The sequence below is a fragment of the Heterocephalus glaber genome, unplaced genomic scaffold, assembly GCF_053883595.1.
Source record: "Heterocephalus glaber isolate CG9 unplaced genomic scaffold, H.glaber_assembly_v1.0 deba00001141, whole genome shotgun sequence".
NCBI classification, from domain to species: Eukaryota; Metazoa; Chordata; class Mammalia; order Rodentia; family Bathyergidae; genus Heterocephalus; species Heterocephalus glaber.
This window is the reverse complement of record NW_028258201.1, coordinates 3,290,684-3,305,764: the sequence shown is the minus strand read 5'-3', so window position 1 is coordinate 3,305,764 and position 15,081 is coordinate 3,290,684. Positions and strand designations below refer to the sequence as shown.

At 49.7% G+C, this 15,081-nt stretch overlaps 1 protein-coding gene and 1 long non-coding RNA gene across 6 annotated transcripts in view; one reads left to right on the top strand and one right to left on the bottom strand.

Moving 5' to 3' along the window:
* The first annotated feature begins 27 nt into the window (after positions 1–27).
* On the top strand, positions 28–10,402 carry LOC110349622 (uncharacterized). 2 transcript variants are annotated; one of them, XR_002395721.2, is made up of 3 exons: positions 28–217; positions 5,564–5,739; positions 8,161–10,402. It is a non-coding gene; the product is annotated as an uncharacterized LOC110349622 (long non-coding RNA). The 2 variants fall into 2 exon arrangements; XR_015451019.1 differs by having other exon boundaries at positions 30–217; positions 5,050–5,739.
* Scube3 (signal peptide, CUB domain and EGF like domain containing 3) overlaps positions 4,147–15,081 on the bottom strand; it is a 33,841-nt gene continuing 22,906 nt past the window's right edge. For 2 of the 4 annotated variants that reach the window (XM_004846725.4, XM_004846727.4), the window contains 12 exons: positions 14,772–14,888; positions 14,549–14,650; positions 14,182–14,298; positions 13,733–13,891; positions 13,322–13,537; positions 12,818–12,979; positions 12,445–12,612; positions 11,789–11,950; positions 11,176–11,373; positions 10,588–10,740; positions 10,381–10,460; positions 4,147–8,154 (listed from right to left, as the gene is read on the bottom strand). In XM_004846725.4, coding sequence (XP_004846782.1) covers positions 8,005–8,154; positions 10,381–10,460; positions 10,588–10,740; positions 11,176–11,373; positions 11,789–11,950; positions 12,445–12,612; positions 12,818–12,979; positions 13,322–13,537; positions 13,733–13,891; positions 14,182–14,298; positions 14,549–14,650; positions 14,772–14,888 — 1,784 coding nt within the window. In that variant the 3' untranslated portion in view covers positions 4,147–8,004. Of the gene's footprint in view, positions 8,155–10,380; positions 10,461–10,587; positions 10,741–11,175; positions 11,374–11,788; positions 11,951–12,444; positions 12,613–12,817; positions 12,980–13,321; positions 13,892–14,181; positions 14,299–14,548; positions 14,651–14,771; positions 14,889–15,081 lie in introns of all 4 variants that reach the window. The other 2 variants (XM_087210505.1, XM_087210506.1) reach the window with 1 other exon arrangement.

Genomic DNA, 15,081 nt, shown 5'->3' with positions numbered 1-15,081 from the left:
ACGCGGGGCGGGGCCTGGGCGCGGGCGAAGAGCCCGTCGCTATAGCAACCGGGACAGCTACTTGAGGACTCCGGAGTTCCGTCCACCTGAGGCGGGAGCAGGGCGGCCCGGGATGTGGCCTCGTGCCTGAGGCCTGAGGGGCAAAGATTGTGAGGGACGCAGCACCCTGGCTTTGCCTGCCAACCTTGGAGCCAACTTCTGAAGGACGCAACTGCAGGTAATGGTAGCCAGTGTTGAAAAGGACGATGTGTAGGCGCGGTGAGGGACTCGCCCGTAGGTACGGCGCCCGGACGGGCCTGTCGGGTTCTCCCTTTCAAACTCCGCTCAGCACCGCTCGCAGCCTCAAAACCAGCCGCTCCCCTTGGTAGGCTTGCAACAGGTAGGCCAATCAAACCCTCCTATTATTGCCCGCTCCACGCAGGGAGGGGTCGCGAGTGGGGAATTTTCAGAAACAAACAAACCAACAAATAAGGAGAGTTAAAGAGCTGGTAAAGATTGCCTCTTAAAAGAGGAACTTGAGGGAACTTGAGGGGGATCGGGGGATCGGGGATTTAGCTCAGTGGTTCCGCCGCCTGCCTCGCAAGGAGAAGGACCCGAGTTCGATCCCGGGTACCAAACAAAACAAAAAAAGGAACTTGAGGGCCGGGAATTTAGCTCAGTGGCAGCCTGCCTGCCTCGCAAGCTCAAGATCATGAGTTCGATCCTCGATACCAAAAAAAAACAAACCTGAAGCAGGTGCTTTGGCGCACGATATAATCCCCAGCACTCAAGTGAGGCAGACTGAGGCAAGAGCATCACAAATTCCAGTCCTGTCGAGGCAACTGAGCGCTAGCGACTTAGCAAGACTAGCTCTACAAAGAAAATTTTAAAAAGAATAAAAGAACTGGGTACCTGGAGGAATGAAGTGAAACTTTTCCCTTGCCATCCTTTCAAACTTTGATTATTTCTTTTGTATCCACCATCCTCTCCTCCGCCAAAATTTATTTATTTTTATTTTTTTGGCGGCATTGGGGATTAAACCCAGGGCCTTATGCTAAGCTACATCTCCAGACCTTTTGTTCACATTTACAAATTTTCAGACAATGTCTCGAGCATCTGACTCTGGAGTAACGAGGATTACAAGTGTGTGTCAGGGTGCCCAGCCTTTTTTTTTTTTCCACCTTTGGTTACGATTGAACCCAAGACCTTCCTCAGATGTTCCCCCAACCCTTTTTTATTTTTTATTTATTTAAAAAAATTTGGGGGGGGGATTTAGCTCAGTGGTTCTGCCACCTTCTTCGCAAGTAGAAGGACCCGAGTTTGATCCCCGATACCAAAAAAAAATTTTTTTTAAATTTTGAGACAAGGTCTCAGTAAGTCACTAAGTTGTCCAGGCTGGCCTCGAATTTGGTGGTCCCCCTGACTCAGCCTCCCAGAGTGCTGGGATTACAGGTGTGCACCACAGTGCCCCGCTAAATTATAATTTTATATTTTTATTAATACATGTTTGTAGCAGATAGTGATTACAGACGTCATGGGGAGTTGGTACACATACATAGCACATCTTAATTTTTTTAATCCTCTTTCCCCCTACCCTCCAGTTTGGTTTTTTTTTGGTACCAGGGATCAAACTCAGGACCTTGCGCTTTTGAGGCAGGGAGCAGAATCACTGAGCTAAATCCCTGGCCCTAAAGGAAGTAAATTTGAAATATTTACAAATACTGCATTTGGGCAAACTCTTCTTTAATAGAAATTGTACAGATTCCCTTTCTTCTCAAATTCTTAATTCCATCCACTTCCTGTAAGTATATATAATTTACTAAACAACATAAATATATATGCATTTTTATAGCTCATGAATCCTAAAATGTATTATTTTTATGTACCTCTTAATGAGTAATATGATAAATATTACTTAACAGTAGACGGAAATAAAATATACTTCCAATTCTCTACAGAATGTTTTAATATTTTTAGACTTGAGTGTTGAGAAACCTTGTTCACATAATTAGGAAAGGAAGATGTATTTTACAATGATATTCTTTAAGTCTTTGAATGTCCAAATTATATCGCAACAGTTACAATGTGCTCTATTATCAAATACTGTCAAACAGGTTCTTCTTGGAGTTTATTAAAAGCAAAGAATTGGAAACCACTGAACTTGCAAAAGGATTTACTAGTCATTAGAATCTCAGCTTTAATTTTATGAAAAATGATTTTACCTGTTACCTTTTCACTAAGAGATACCTTGTTAAACAGATACTGTTGGGCCAGGGATTTAGCTCAGTGGTTCCGGCGCCTGCCTTGCAAGTGCAAGGTCCCGAGTTCGATCCCCGGTACCAAAAAAAAAAAAAACCCCCACACAAACAGATACTGTGTTCCATATTCCTTTGCCAATATATATATATTTTGTGTGTGTGTGTGGTGCTGGGTATTGAACCCAAGGCCTTTGGACTGAGCTACACCCTCAACCCTTTTTTTTTTCTTTTTTTAAATCTTGAGACAGTGTCCTACTAAATTGTTGAGTTGCTCCGGGCTGGGCTTGAATTTGCAATCCTGCCTCAGCTTCCCAGAGTGCTGGGATTACAAGTGTGCATGACCATCCCAGCCAATATAACCTTTTTTTACACATATAAAATTCTTTTATCATTACATTCTTTCAGGATCTTTTTCTTAAAAATTTGAAGTGCAGATTCAGACCATTCACTGTACAGAAAACATTTGCCAGGGCCGGGGATTTAGCTCAGTGGTTCCGTTGCCTGCCTCTAAAGCACAAGGCCCTGAGTTTGATCCCCTGTACCAAAAAAAGACCCCAAAAAACAAAAAACCACACAATGGGGCTGAGAAGCTAGAAAAACAACTTTATTGTTTGCTAGTAGGAAGTAAAATTAAACATTTTAAAAGATGAAATAACCAAGGGCAGCTGGATTGTCCCCCTTGTTGGGATCTCATCATGGGAACATCAGTTATAATCAGAAATTTCAGACTATGGATCTTGAACAGAGCTATTGTCTTCAAGCTATGATAGCCAAATATGCATTGCCTGGCATATAATAACTGTGGGATGAATGCACCTTTTTTCTTTATAGATGCTAGTAAGGGGAAGTTCAAGATTCTGGTAGGCCAGTCCAGTGTATTTTCTGATCAGATAGATTTTTCCTTGTTCCTCAAGTCATACTCTTAAATTGGTACATAATGTAGATATTAGATCCAATAAAATTTCATGTCAGTGATTTACATAATTCCATTAAGTTGCCTATCATCTCTGAGTCTAGAAATTGGTGCTGTTCCTTTATAAGAGATTAAAGACTGCTTTCCTATGCTCTGTAGGAATAGTGATGATGGTAGTAGCTGGATAATCTGTATTCTCTTTGGTGGCTAAGAATATATTACATAAAAGGAATACTGTGGGAAACCTTCAGTGCTAAAGGGGGGACATCTTAACCAGGGAAGTGTCTGAGCCACATGTGGCCTGGCCAGCTTTCTGGAACCATACTGTGATGGGGGAGAACAATACTCTAACTTTTCTTCACTCCTTAGATTCCCCTCTCAGGCAATGATTCTTTTATTTTTATTTTTTGGTACCAGGGAACGAACTTGGGACCTTGCGCTTGCGAGGCAGGCACCAAAACCACTGAGTTAGATCCCTGGCCCAGTGATTCTTCTTTTTTTTTTTTTTTTTTTTTGGTACCGGGGATAGAACTCGGGTCCCTGCGCTTGAGCAGCAGGCGGTGAAACCACTGAGCTAAATCCCTGGCCTCTTCTTCTTCTTCTTTTTTTTTTTTTGGTACAGGGATCAAACTCAGGATCTTGCACTTTCCAGGCATCAGGCAGGCACCGGAACCACGGAGCTAAATCCCCGGCTCAGGCTATGATTCTTGATACCGCTTTTAAAGGTAGCTAAAGAGGGGCCGGGGATTTAGCTCCGTGGTTCCACTGCCTGTCCTGTAAGTGCAAGGACCCAAGTTTGATCCCTGGTGCCAAAAAAAAAAAAAAAGAGAGAGAGAGACAAGCCCTTTCAAATTCTAAAATCATTAGAAATAAAATGACTCACCAAAAAAATGTGGGTAAGCTTTATCTGGAAGCCAGAAGACACTTTATCCAAAAGGCTTTTTCTGGCTGTAGGGTAAGCTACTGAGATAGAAAAATAGATACCAGGCTGAAGAGTTTCATTTAGTATTTTAATAATAATAATAATAATAAAAAAGACAATACAAAATCCAAACATTTCTTTTTACAAGTTCAGATACATATTTTCCCCAAGTGCAAAATACTCTATGAACTGCATCATTTGCTGTTTAATGTTGGTTGTGTAGGAGATGCTTACTCTATTGCCAGCAGTGGAAGGCAGACATAAATACAATTTTTTGAGATTTCTTGTGCATTTAAAAAAAAAACAGCCTCCCACATGGCGATATTATTCTCTGAAACTTCAGTTCAATTTACACAGAAGAACAAAGTTTTTAGTTTGTCCAAACTGCTAGTCGGTGTTGTCTAGATGAGCTGATAACAGTACTGGGGGTTCTATTTCCCTCTAATCATGTATTTTCTTAAGGAGTATTTCCTAGTCCAAATAATGGCCCAAGGACAGGCTGCACTACCTTTGAAACAGGTCAAATTGAAAGAAACCTTGGCGTTTGCTTCCATTTTTCTCTTACTATGCTGAAGAAAAAAACCAGGCAGGTATCATTTTCTGCTTATGGCCAGTTATACTTTTGTTTCTATCCACCTACTTTGAGGCTGTCATATTGAGGTAAAGCAGCAAATATAAACATCTGAACGCTCTGTAACATTCTCAGACATTGAGATGTGACCTCCTAATCCATTCCATAGACACTTCAAACGTGCCTATGGAGAACACTTCTGGGACATAAAAATGTTTCATTGGGGCCAAAGACCTGGACTGGAGTACTGACCTTTTGGCACAAATCTGAGTCTCCACAGCTTTGTACTGGCCAAGTCAGAGCAGAAACAGCTCAGGGACGAGCCTTTGGGGATTTCTAGGCTGGCAGTGGGCTGCTCAGGTCCAGGCTGTGGTCAGTTTTCTCCTGATTCTGAGAATTCCCTCAGATTTAGGGATGGGCCCGGTCTGATGACACCAACAGAGAAGTAAAGAGTTGCAGTGCTGCTAAGGATGTAAGTGCCTTTCTGATACACATCATTTGTGCTTGGGGCCCTTGAGGAAATGGTTTCCCATTCCCAGACTCAGATCAGGGAAAGTTTGGTACTAAAATGAAGGCCTCACAGTTCTGTGGCCCCACAAATACCCTATTCTGCAGGGAGGCTTCTGGGTCAGTTCGTGAAGGATTCCTATATATAGCTTCCCATTTTCCTTCACTGGTAAAAACTCCTGTCTGACCTGTAAATTCCTACAGAGTCCCTGAGTACTGACTCCTAGTGTGACACCTCAGGGTGTTTCCTCTTTAGGGTCAGCAGTAACTTTGCCTAGATTCTTAATCCCTAACTTGGATGACTTAAATGTGGTGGACGATAGCAGATCTGCCCCTGCTCACCAAGACCTGACTTGATGTCAGTTAAGAAACCCAGTAGTCTACAGATTCCATACTGTGGAATTCATTTGCAGGCCCCACAAACCAAGAAATAAGTGCCCGGAGGAAGTGTCTCTATGCGAATGTGTGGTGTGACGGAAAGGAAGGGAGCAAGGAGAAGCCAGACCCTGAAAGGCATCATTTGGGAAGCACCCCTACTGTTTGGCTTCCCAAGGCAGATGCGAAATGGAAGAGAGGAACTTAGTTTCAGGTAAGAAATTAGGATGATCAGAGTTGATTTAAGCAGTTTTCGTGGCACTTCCTGGGAAGTGCAAAGGCTCCTATGAAGTGATCATTTCCCTTGCTTGGGTACAGCTATTTAACATCTTTATGGTGTCCCTCTTTGACCAAGGGAGACAATGATAGCATACTCTCCATCCCCAGATGTCAGAGCATCTAACTGTGCCATCTACTACCCACTGCTAAGGCTCGTTTTGGCTGGTGAATGTTATTGACCAAGGCTGTTGTCCACAGCCTAAGGCCAGAGGTGGTTCCAGGTTCCTTTATTTAGTGTTGAATCTCCTGGGAGAACAGTAGTCTGGGAGAGTCACCTAAATCTGGACCTGAGGAGTCAGCTGATAGCCTTTGAGCAGGACTACAGCTCTAGGGAACTAGAAGGAGCAAATGGAAAAGAAATTTACAGGCGGCAATTGGATTAGGGTGGAGTGTATGCAGGATTTAGGTTTGGACTTGATTCTTCTTCCTTTGAAGCCAACTGTAAGGGGAACTGGCCAATGCCAGGCAAACATCTGGTCCCTTTTCAGCTTCGTGCCTGGGCAACTGTCCTACTCGTGGCTCCTGCAGCCGTGTCTGTGGCCTCAGGAGTCTGAGTCAGCCCATCACCGGGGATCTGTCCCAGTCTCCTTCCATGTGCACACTGGGGAAAATGTGATGAAGACAGGGAAAAGGTGGAGGTTTTCCCTTCTTGGAGTGGAGAATCACTGATCAAGTTCATCAGCCTCCGTAGTCATGAGGTTCATGCTGAATCCGTGGAGAGGCAAAGCAACAGCAGGATTGGTTTTGAAAACACATCCCTCTCCTTCCTGCTCCATCAAGTCCCCAGAATCCCTGTCCCACACATCAGATGCCTCTGAGCTGGAGCCCTGGGTTGGCCCAGCCGAGGGCCCTAGAGGTCTGAGTGGCCACAGATGAAACAGATCAGATGCTCCAGCGCTCAAGGTTCATGAGATTCAGAACTGATATTCTTCCATTCCATACATACACTCTTCTCTCTTGGACAGCTATAAATAGGGTTGTTCTAACAGAGAAAAAGGAAACAAAAACAAAAACCTCTCCCTCTAGACAACATAGAAAGACTCAAAATGATTGCACTTATTAGATGTGGACGGGGTGGGCAGGAGGCTCGCCAAGTGCACACATTCCTCTTGCTGCCCACAGCCGGAGGCCAGAGGTAGGTGGCTCCAGGCTAGCTGCAGAGCAGGGTCCTCTTTGGTGGCACCCACAAGCCACCTAGCACAACAAGGGACAGGTGACTGAGGGCTAAGGCCCAGGCTGGCTGCAGTCAGTAGCCAGGCTTCTAAGGGCAACACTTAGCAAGGGAGTAGGGCTCCCCCAGGGAGCATAGGGCGGGGTGAGGGCGTGGCTGGGCCTGGGGGGACAAGTAAGAAGAGGGATTCCTGTTTGAGGCTGGCTTCCAATTGTTCTGTCGTTTAGTCCTTCAGATGATACATTTCCTTTTCTTTCTTTTTTTCTTTTTTGGCAATGCTTTAAAACCTGTTTTCTGTCCTGCAGAGCTATAGTCTCAGGGAGCCATCGCGATGCACAGTAATGCTTGCTGCTTTTCCTCATTCAGAGGTGTCCACTAGCCCAGTGGTGTGGGCCATCTGTAAACCCTTATGGAGTCTACCCCAGGCAGACGTGTGGGGTTGGACAGAGAGGAGCTGTATAGCTAAGGAAGCCAGCTGAGTGGGCAGCCCAGGGCTCAAACCACGTGCCCCAGCAGACCAGTGGTGGCATTGAGCCAGAAGTCAAAGGCTTCTTTGGCAGAACCCTGGACTGTTAAGAGTCACCCTGGGGAGCACAGCCAGGGGGCCTTTTGGCTCCTCACTAGCAAGGCACAACCCTACAATGGCAGAAGTCCCTCCTCCCCTTCCCCATTCTCTAGTGGACCCACTTCCTACGTGGGCCTTGAGTAGCCTTTCCAATGGATGGGGCAGGCGTGTGAGCTGGTGAGATGGGCGGGGGGGGGGCCAGTGCTGCCCTTCACCCTCGGGGAGGGGAGCCAGCACAGAATGGCTTTTCTGGGGGGCATCTAGGAAATCAGGAGGAGAGACCAAAAAAACAGAGAAACAAGAAAACTAGAAAGATAGAAAGGGAGAGTGCCTGGTCTGTGTAGTGATATCTTTCCTCCAAAAAGAAAGACAGGACTCGTTCCTTGTCGGAGGGTAGGGGCTGCCAGCTCTGAGGACTAAGGAGTCTCCGGGCTCCAGAAGCTGGGTCTCTGAGCCCAGGGGCACTATTTGTAGGGCCTCAGGAAGCTGGACACTTTGGAGCGGAGCAGCTTGATGAAGGACTTTGGTAGCATTTCCTTGTGCTTCTCTGTGTACTTGAAGTAGTTCTGGGGATGGGCCAGCACTTCAAAGAAGGCCTTGATGAGCTTCTTGTCCTGCAGGAGATGGCACGTGGCAATGTCAGCCTTGGTGTCAGGAGCAGGAAGGAGGAACAGCAGCCTCGATCCAGCAGCCCCTCTTGACATCCAGTGGCACCTCACACTGCATACCCCCAGAGCTGAACTCTGGACTCCCATCCTCACGGTCTGCTCCTCCTTTAGAATTCCACAAGTCCACAGCAGCTGCAGCCTTCTACTGCCCCACCCATCTGTGGAGCCATCTTTGACCCCAGACTCTTGTTTCACAGCTACAGCAAATCCTGCTGACTCAGCCTTCAGGATACAGCCAGGGTCTGACTGCTTCTCCCCGTTTCCATGACTACCACCCTGGGCCAAGCCCCATCATCCCTCACTTGCACATTGTAATAGCCTGACCCATCTCTGTGCTTCTGCCCTTGACCCTCCACAGGCTATTCTCCCCACAGCAGCCAGAGTGACTTTTGGGGTTTAATTAGCTCACTTTTTTCTTGTTTGCTTTTTTGGGACAAGATCTTAAACTCCTGGGCTTAAGCCATCCTCTCACCTCAGCCTCCCAAGTAGCTAGGCTCCAGGAATGTGCCATGGCACGTGGATGAGATCTATTATTTTCTTTTCTTTGCAGGGGTAGGAATTAAAGCTGTGGTCTCATATAAGCATTTACTCTGTCACTGAGCTATTACCCTCTGCTCCTCTGGTTTCTTTTATCTCAGAGTAAAAGCCAAGTCCTTTGCATGGCACATTGGTTGCATGGAACCTCTGCCCTGCTCTCCCTTCCCCTGCAGAGCCACTCTGGGCTTTTTGAGGTTTCAAACATGCTCAACTCTCTCACGCTCGGTAGCATCTTCTAACGGGTGTCCCTGACCTCCTCAAGGGCTTTTCCTGGTCTCCATCTGTAACAGCAGAATGACGTGTGCAGTGCCAGGTGCCGTGCATTAGAACTCAGATCTCCTGGCTTCTGGACTGGGGCTCTTTCCACTGCATCTGAGGATTTGTAAAACAGGAGGCGGGGTTCCCAGCCTCTCACCCCTACTCTAATCAGAACAGCTGTACTACTTTATGCATTGGAGTTCCAGGGTATATTTGATTTGAAATAATGATTCAGGTGCTTAAAAAAAGTTTGAAAAGCATTGCCAGAATTATATGCTTTGAAGTCCGTAGGTTCTAGGAGATTTCTGTCATCATGGATTTTATTTTGATAATATGTAAATTCTGTTACTAATAATAAAAATAGATTTTTTTCCAGTGGTAATTTATGAAGGATAATTTTTTTTTTTTTGGTACCAGGGATCGAACTTGGGACCTTCCATTTGCGAGGCAGGCGGTGTAACCACTGAGCTAAATCCCCGGGCCCTATGAAGGATAATTTTCACTACAACTATAGTTTTGTTTTGTTTTGGTTCTGGGGCTTGAACTCGGGACATTGTGCTTGCGAGGCAGGCGGCGGCACCACCAAGCTAAATCCCCGGCCCGAACTATAGTTTCTTAAGTAGGATTTTCTCAAACTGGGGTCCACAGACCCAAAGTGTCTAGTTTATTCTTCAATATTGGAAATATTTTGTTTCTTTTAATTTCTTTTTCTTTTTAATTTTTTTTGACACAGGGTCTTGCTACGTAGCCCAGGCTGGCCTTGAACTCCCACTGATCCTTCTGTTTCAGCCCCAGCCCATTGAGTACTGGGATCACAGGCGTGCGCCACCATGCCTGCCTCCCTTCCTTTAAAAGACATCTAGATGGGCTGGGGATTTAGCTCAATGGTGCTACTGCCTGCCTCGAAAGCACAAGGTCCTGAGTTCAATCCCTGGTACCAAAAAAAAAGACATCTAGAGGCTGGCGATGTGGCTCAGTAGTAGAGTGTTTGTCTAGCATGCACAATGCCCTAGCTCTGTACAACCAAGTTAAAAAGATGTCTGTCCATAAATTGATGCTGAGACAGCTGTGCTAGTCTGCTGCTTCTCTGTGGGCTGGGGAGAGAGGAAGGGATGGAAAGGACTTCTGCCAAGAGCATTTTCTGTTCTTCAGTTCCCCAGTATCTCCCCAAGGTAAATATGGTATGGGTGACACTGTAGTCAGAAGACTGGACTCAAATCCTAGCTTTACCATGGGCAAGCTCTTTAACTCTGCCTGTTTTCTCATCTGGAATGATGAACGAAGCCACCTTCTGCATGTTCACACTGGCACTTAGCACGCAACCTGCGGTTACATGCCCATCACTGTTAACTGTCCTTGTTGTTAGTATTTACTTGCCTTTAAGATCTCCTGGTGGTTTTCAGAGGCATAGAGCCGGCCATCCCGAACGATGTCTTCTACCAGCTGCTCATAGTCCTCTGCAAAGGTGATCAAGGTGGGAGCTGGTGCCCAGGGACCAGAGCTCTTTCTGCTTCCCAGCTCCCTCCCACAACCTCTGAGCCTCCCTTCCTTAATCGCCTCCCCAGCTTTCCTGCCCTTGCTCACCATCATAGGTAACATAGGGAATCTGGAAGCCGCGGGCGCTGTTGGCCTCACTTGTCTTGAAATTGATCCAGAGCTTCCTGGACCGCGCCGTGAAAGCAATCGGGCGCTCATAGGTCTGGCAGGTCTCGTAAGTGGTAATGGAAGATGGGGAGGCTGGCGAGGCAAGTGGCAGGTTAAGAGGGCAGCAGGGCAGGCTACCCACGCCCTGCCCATGGAGGGCTGTGGAGTAGGGGAACGGGATTACTCTGACAGAGACCTCTCCCTCCACACACATGCGTAGCCCCAAAGCCCTCCCATTTCCTGGGTTCATTCTGCAGTTCCTCTGTGATGTTTGTGATATGTGTATGAAATCTGACATTTAATGAATTGGCAAAGTGCTAGGATTAGAAAGTGACACATGTAACAGCACTGGACTCTAGCCCTAGGGCTGGCTTTCTTGACTGCTGCACCCTCCACTGCTGTTTCCTGTTAGCTTCCCTCCTCCTAAACTTCCTCAGCTTCTCTGCTCCCACTCTTCCTGTACCTAACTCTCTCCCTCCCAGCCAGATTCAGACTACCCTTCCCTGGCCCAGCTCTGCAGCCACCCACAGTTCTTTCTCATGACGAGGACGTCCCCACACTCGTCCTCAGATGGCAGGAAGATCTCGGGTACCACGATAAGGATCTTGCGCTTGGGTGGGGGATTGATGTTCCAGATGCACTCCACGCCAGCTGGGTAGTTGCCCGGGTAGTTCGGGGACTCGATGTAGCCAGTGAACTCACCTAGCTCCCCACCACACTGACGATCTGCAGCCAAGCCCCAGGGATAGAGCAAGAAAAAGAAGGAAAGTCAGTGGGGGAACCGGGATGGGGATATGGAAGAGTTCTGAAGTTGGAGATCAGATGTGTGGCAGCCACTATCCTGGTTCATCGTCTACTCTTCAAGTGCTGGGTCCACCTTCCTTCCTGTGCTTTTAGTGCCCTCTCTTCTCACTTTACCCATCTCTGCCTCCCCATTACTGGTTTCCAGGGAAAGGGTGCTACAGGGCTCAGCCTAACAACTGGCCTGGAGATTGAGTGGGGTGGGGAGAGGTGGAGGGTAGGACTTTCCCGCCTACCCACCCACCCTCCTCCGTGTGGGTTTATCACTTCCCTTTCTTTCTTTCCATGCCCATCGGTCCCAGGCCTCTACCCCTTTTCCACAGCTTGGCCTGCCACATACTCTTGCACTGGGCCACACTGGTGGAGCCATCAAAGTCAGTGCTGGTATTTCCTGGACAGCGGGTACAGAAGTTCTGACGGAAGTCAGGCTGATAGGAGCCCATGGCACAGCGGATACAGCGATGGATGCTGGTGTTGTAGTAGTGCCCCGGGGAGCACTGGACTGCAGGCAAGGAGGGAGAGGCAGGAGTCAGTGTGGCTGACAGATGGGCGTTCTGGGGACTTGTTCATCATGGTGAATCAGGGGGTCCAAGACTCCAAAGTTCTTTCCAGGGTCCCAGCCTTTCCTAGTCATGCTTAAGCTCAGGAAAAATAAACTTCACAAAGTGGCTATCTATGGTGCCAATCCTTTTCCTTCAGGCACCAAGCACAGTGCTGAACCAATACAGAAACCTTTGGGGTATGGAGGGGAATGTGCTGCCAGTTCTCCAAAGCTGGGGGAAAAGTGGGACTCTTAATTCATGATCCCCAGGGTTGGGCCTGGATGGCCAGAAGGGTCCTGGGAGCAGGATGGTGTGGTTGGTTAGGCAGCTGGGCCTTTCTCGCTTTGGGGGCAATAGCAGGAACATATTCAGCTTCCTCTGCAGACTTGGAGAGGGTTTTTTTTTAGAGCAATTGGGGTCAGAGAGTCCCCTAGTAGGGTATTTATTCACTCACCTTTGGTGTCACAGTCTTGGAAGGAGATGGCCCCCTCTTGCTTGGTAGTGAGGCCCCCACCACACGGGAAGCACAGGGTCCGTCCTGCTTCGGGTTGATAGGTGCCACGTGGGCATGGCTGGCAGGGCTTAAACCCATCTACGGAGTGTTGACCAGGTGGGCACTGACCTGCAATGAACCAAGGGCTCAACTCTGATGGGGATGGTCCCAAGTCACCTCCATGGGGTCACCCATTCTCAGGGGACAGAAGCATACAAAGAGGATGTCAACTACGAGTGGCCTGGAGCCTGGGCCTGCCCTCTGGGAAATCCCATGCCCATGGGCGTCCCAGTGCCCACCCTAGCCCACTCTGTATTGTTTGTTCCCCTGGCACCTGCACATGTGGTGACGTTGGTGGCTCCAAGAGGCCCGTGGGCATCACTCCCAGGGCAAAGGTCGCAGGAGAGCTGCCCTTCTCTCTCCTGGAAGGTGCCCGCTGGGCATGGCACACACTGCTCCGTCTGGCCGTGGTAATACGTTCCCTGCGGGCAGCTGACTGAGGGAGAGTCGGCCGTGCTAGCCACCCACCCCCATTCCCCACCCCCCGGCCTAGGACTGATCCCTTCCCGCTCCCCCAGACTCTGGGAGAGCCTCTCTGTCGGGAGTAAACTGAATTGTGCTTAGAGGGCAGGGAGGTCAAGTCTGTGTGCAGGAGGGTTGCTGGCCCTGCCTGGTAGCCTAGATTTCACCCTGGAACCAGGGAAGGGAGGACAACAAACAGGAGGGTCTTGGCGGCCTTGTAATTGGAGAAATGCATCTGAAGCCGTAAGGGTCCTGCTCTAAGCCAGGCCCGGGCTGGGCCTTCCCCACTCCTCTGCTCCCTGGCAAGCTCCCTTACCACACTTGGCCCCAGCACGGTGCTGCCCGGGCCTGCAGACCTCCACTAGCTCTGCTCGCTCCCCAGCTCCCAGGCCCGGCTTGTGGGCCAGCTCATAGTCAAGGCCGGCCAGGCGCAGCAGGAAGCGGTCCTGGTTGATGGACTTTCTGAGCATCTTCAGGGACCCTTTGAGTCGCCGTTCCATCCTCTGTCGTAGGCAGGGCAGCCCACAACCCGCTGGTGGTGGATGGCGGTGTATGTTGAGAAGAAGAGAAAGGAGAGTGGCATGAGCAACAGGGACAAGTCCTTGGGCCTGCATGACACAGCCTCTGTCCCTTGCCCAGGCTGCATCCCTTCCTTGGGCTGAGACCTGTGGTTTCTCCACCTCTGCCCTCTCCTTGGCCCTCCACCCAGCGGTGTCCCCAGTCCCACCTGTCGTTTCTTCAGCTCTGACCTCTGCTTCCAGTTCCAGGGAGAGCCGGGTGACCTCCTTGCCTGGAGGGGTCCGGGCCCGCCGGCCCTTGCCCTTCCGAGAGGAGTCACACTTGAGGTGGATGAAGGTGACCTGGCAGTCAGAGCAGGGGGCAGCACCTGGGGAGAGGCCTTGTCAACCCCAGGAGCACCACCGGGGACAGAGAAGTTTTCTCCCCCCGCCACCCGGGCAGACCTTACCGCACCTCTGACTAACTCCTCCTCCACCCTCTTTAGTTTAGGACACCGTTACATGGTCGGGGGACCATCCTGGGGCTTCCTACATCTGCTTTCCCCTGCTCTGTGTGGAGTTCCGGGTGCTGGAAGAAATCTCACTAAGCAGAGGAGCTGGTGGGCGGGGAGGGTCTGGTGGCCAAGTAGCCCATGGCAGTGAGGTCCCCAGTCCAGACCTGGCCCTGGGGTTCTGCTGGCCTCTTCCAGTTTGCCTTTGTTCCGCAGGTGCAAACGGCACTTGGCATCCTTGACCTTGAAGGAGGCTCGCTGCTTAACCGACAGCGCTGCAGCCTCTAGAGGGATGGCAGAAGCTCAGCGCAGCATGGGTCCCAGGGAGAGAGCTGCTGCGAGGGTGTGGTGGGGCTGGGCTGGAAAGTGGGGTTAGGAAAGCCCAGGGGCCGGAGGGTGAGGCAGAGGAACGAGGCAGCAGGGCTGGAGAATTACAGAGCAGTGGAGGAGACCCAGGAAAGCGTAAGGGCCAGGACTCAGGACAAAGCAAAGCAAAGGGTTAGTGTAGGACAGGAGGCTGGGAAGAGCACTCACCATGGCACTGGCTGGAGCTGGTGCTGTTCCCAGGGTGGCCGGCCCGGGCGGTGGCCCGAGGGCTGGGGCTACCACAGCTCACCGTGAAGCCATTCTCGGACTCTGAGAGAAGGGGCCTGTCACTGCTCTGACTGCCCCCCAAAGCCTGCTGGCTGAGGAGTCCCAGGGAGCCAGAGGAGCTGCTGAGCAGCCCCCAGCCCTCCAGCACTGCCCTGCCATGTACCTGGCGAAAACCGGGCCCGGGAGGGGCAGGTCAGGGAACAGGTGTCCTTCTTGCCAGACCGGCTGCAGCTGAGCATGGCTTTGGAGGCACCAGGGTTGCCCGGACACTTCACTGGCTCTAGGAAGGGAGAGAGGCCTGAGGAGACAGGTGCATTGCTCTCCCACCCTCTCCTCAGTTGGTGAATGTGCAGGAAATCAGCTCCACGCAGAACTACTGCTGTGCCTTGGACACTGACGAGGGGAATATTTACCAGGAGAGCCACAGGTCTATCTCAGATGGCTACATGCTCCCTGTTTCCCCCTCACCCCTT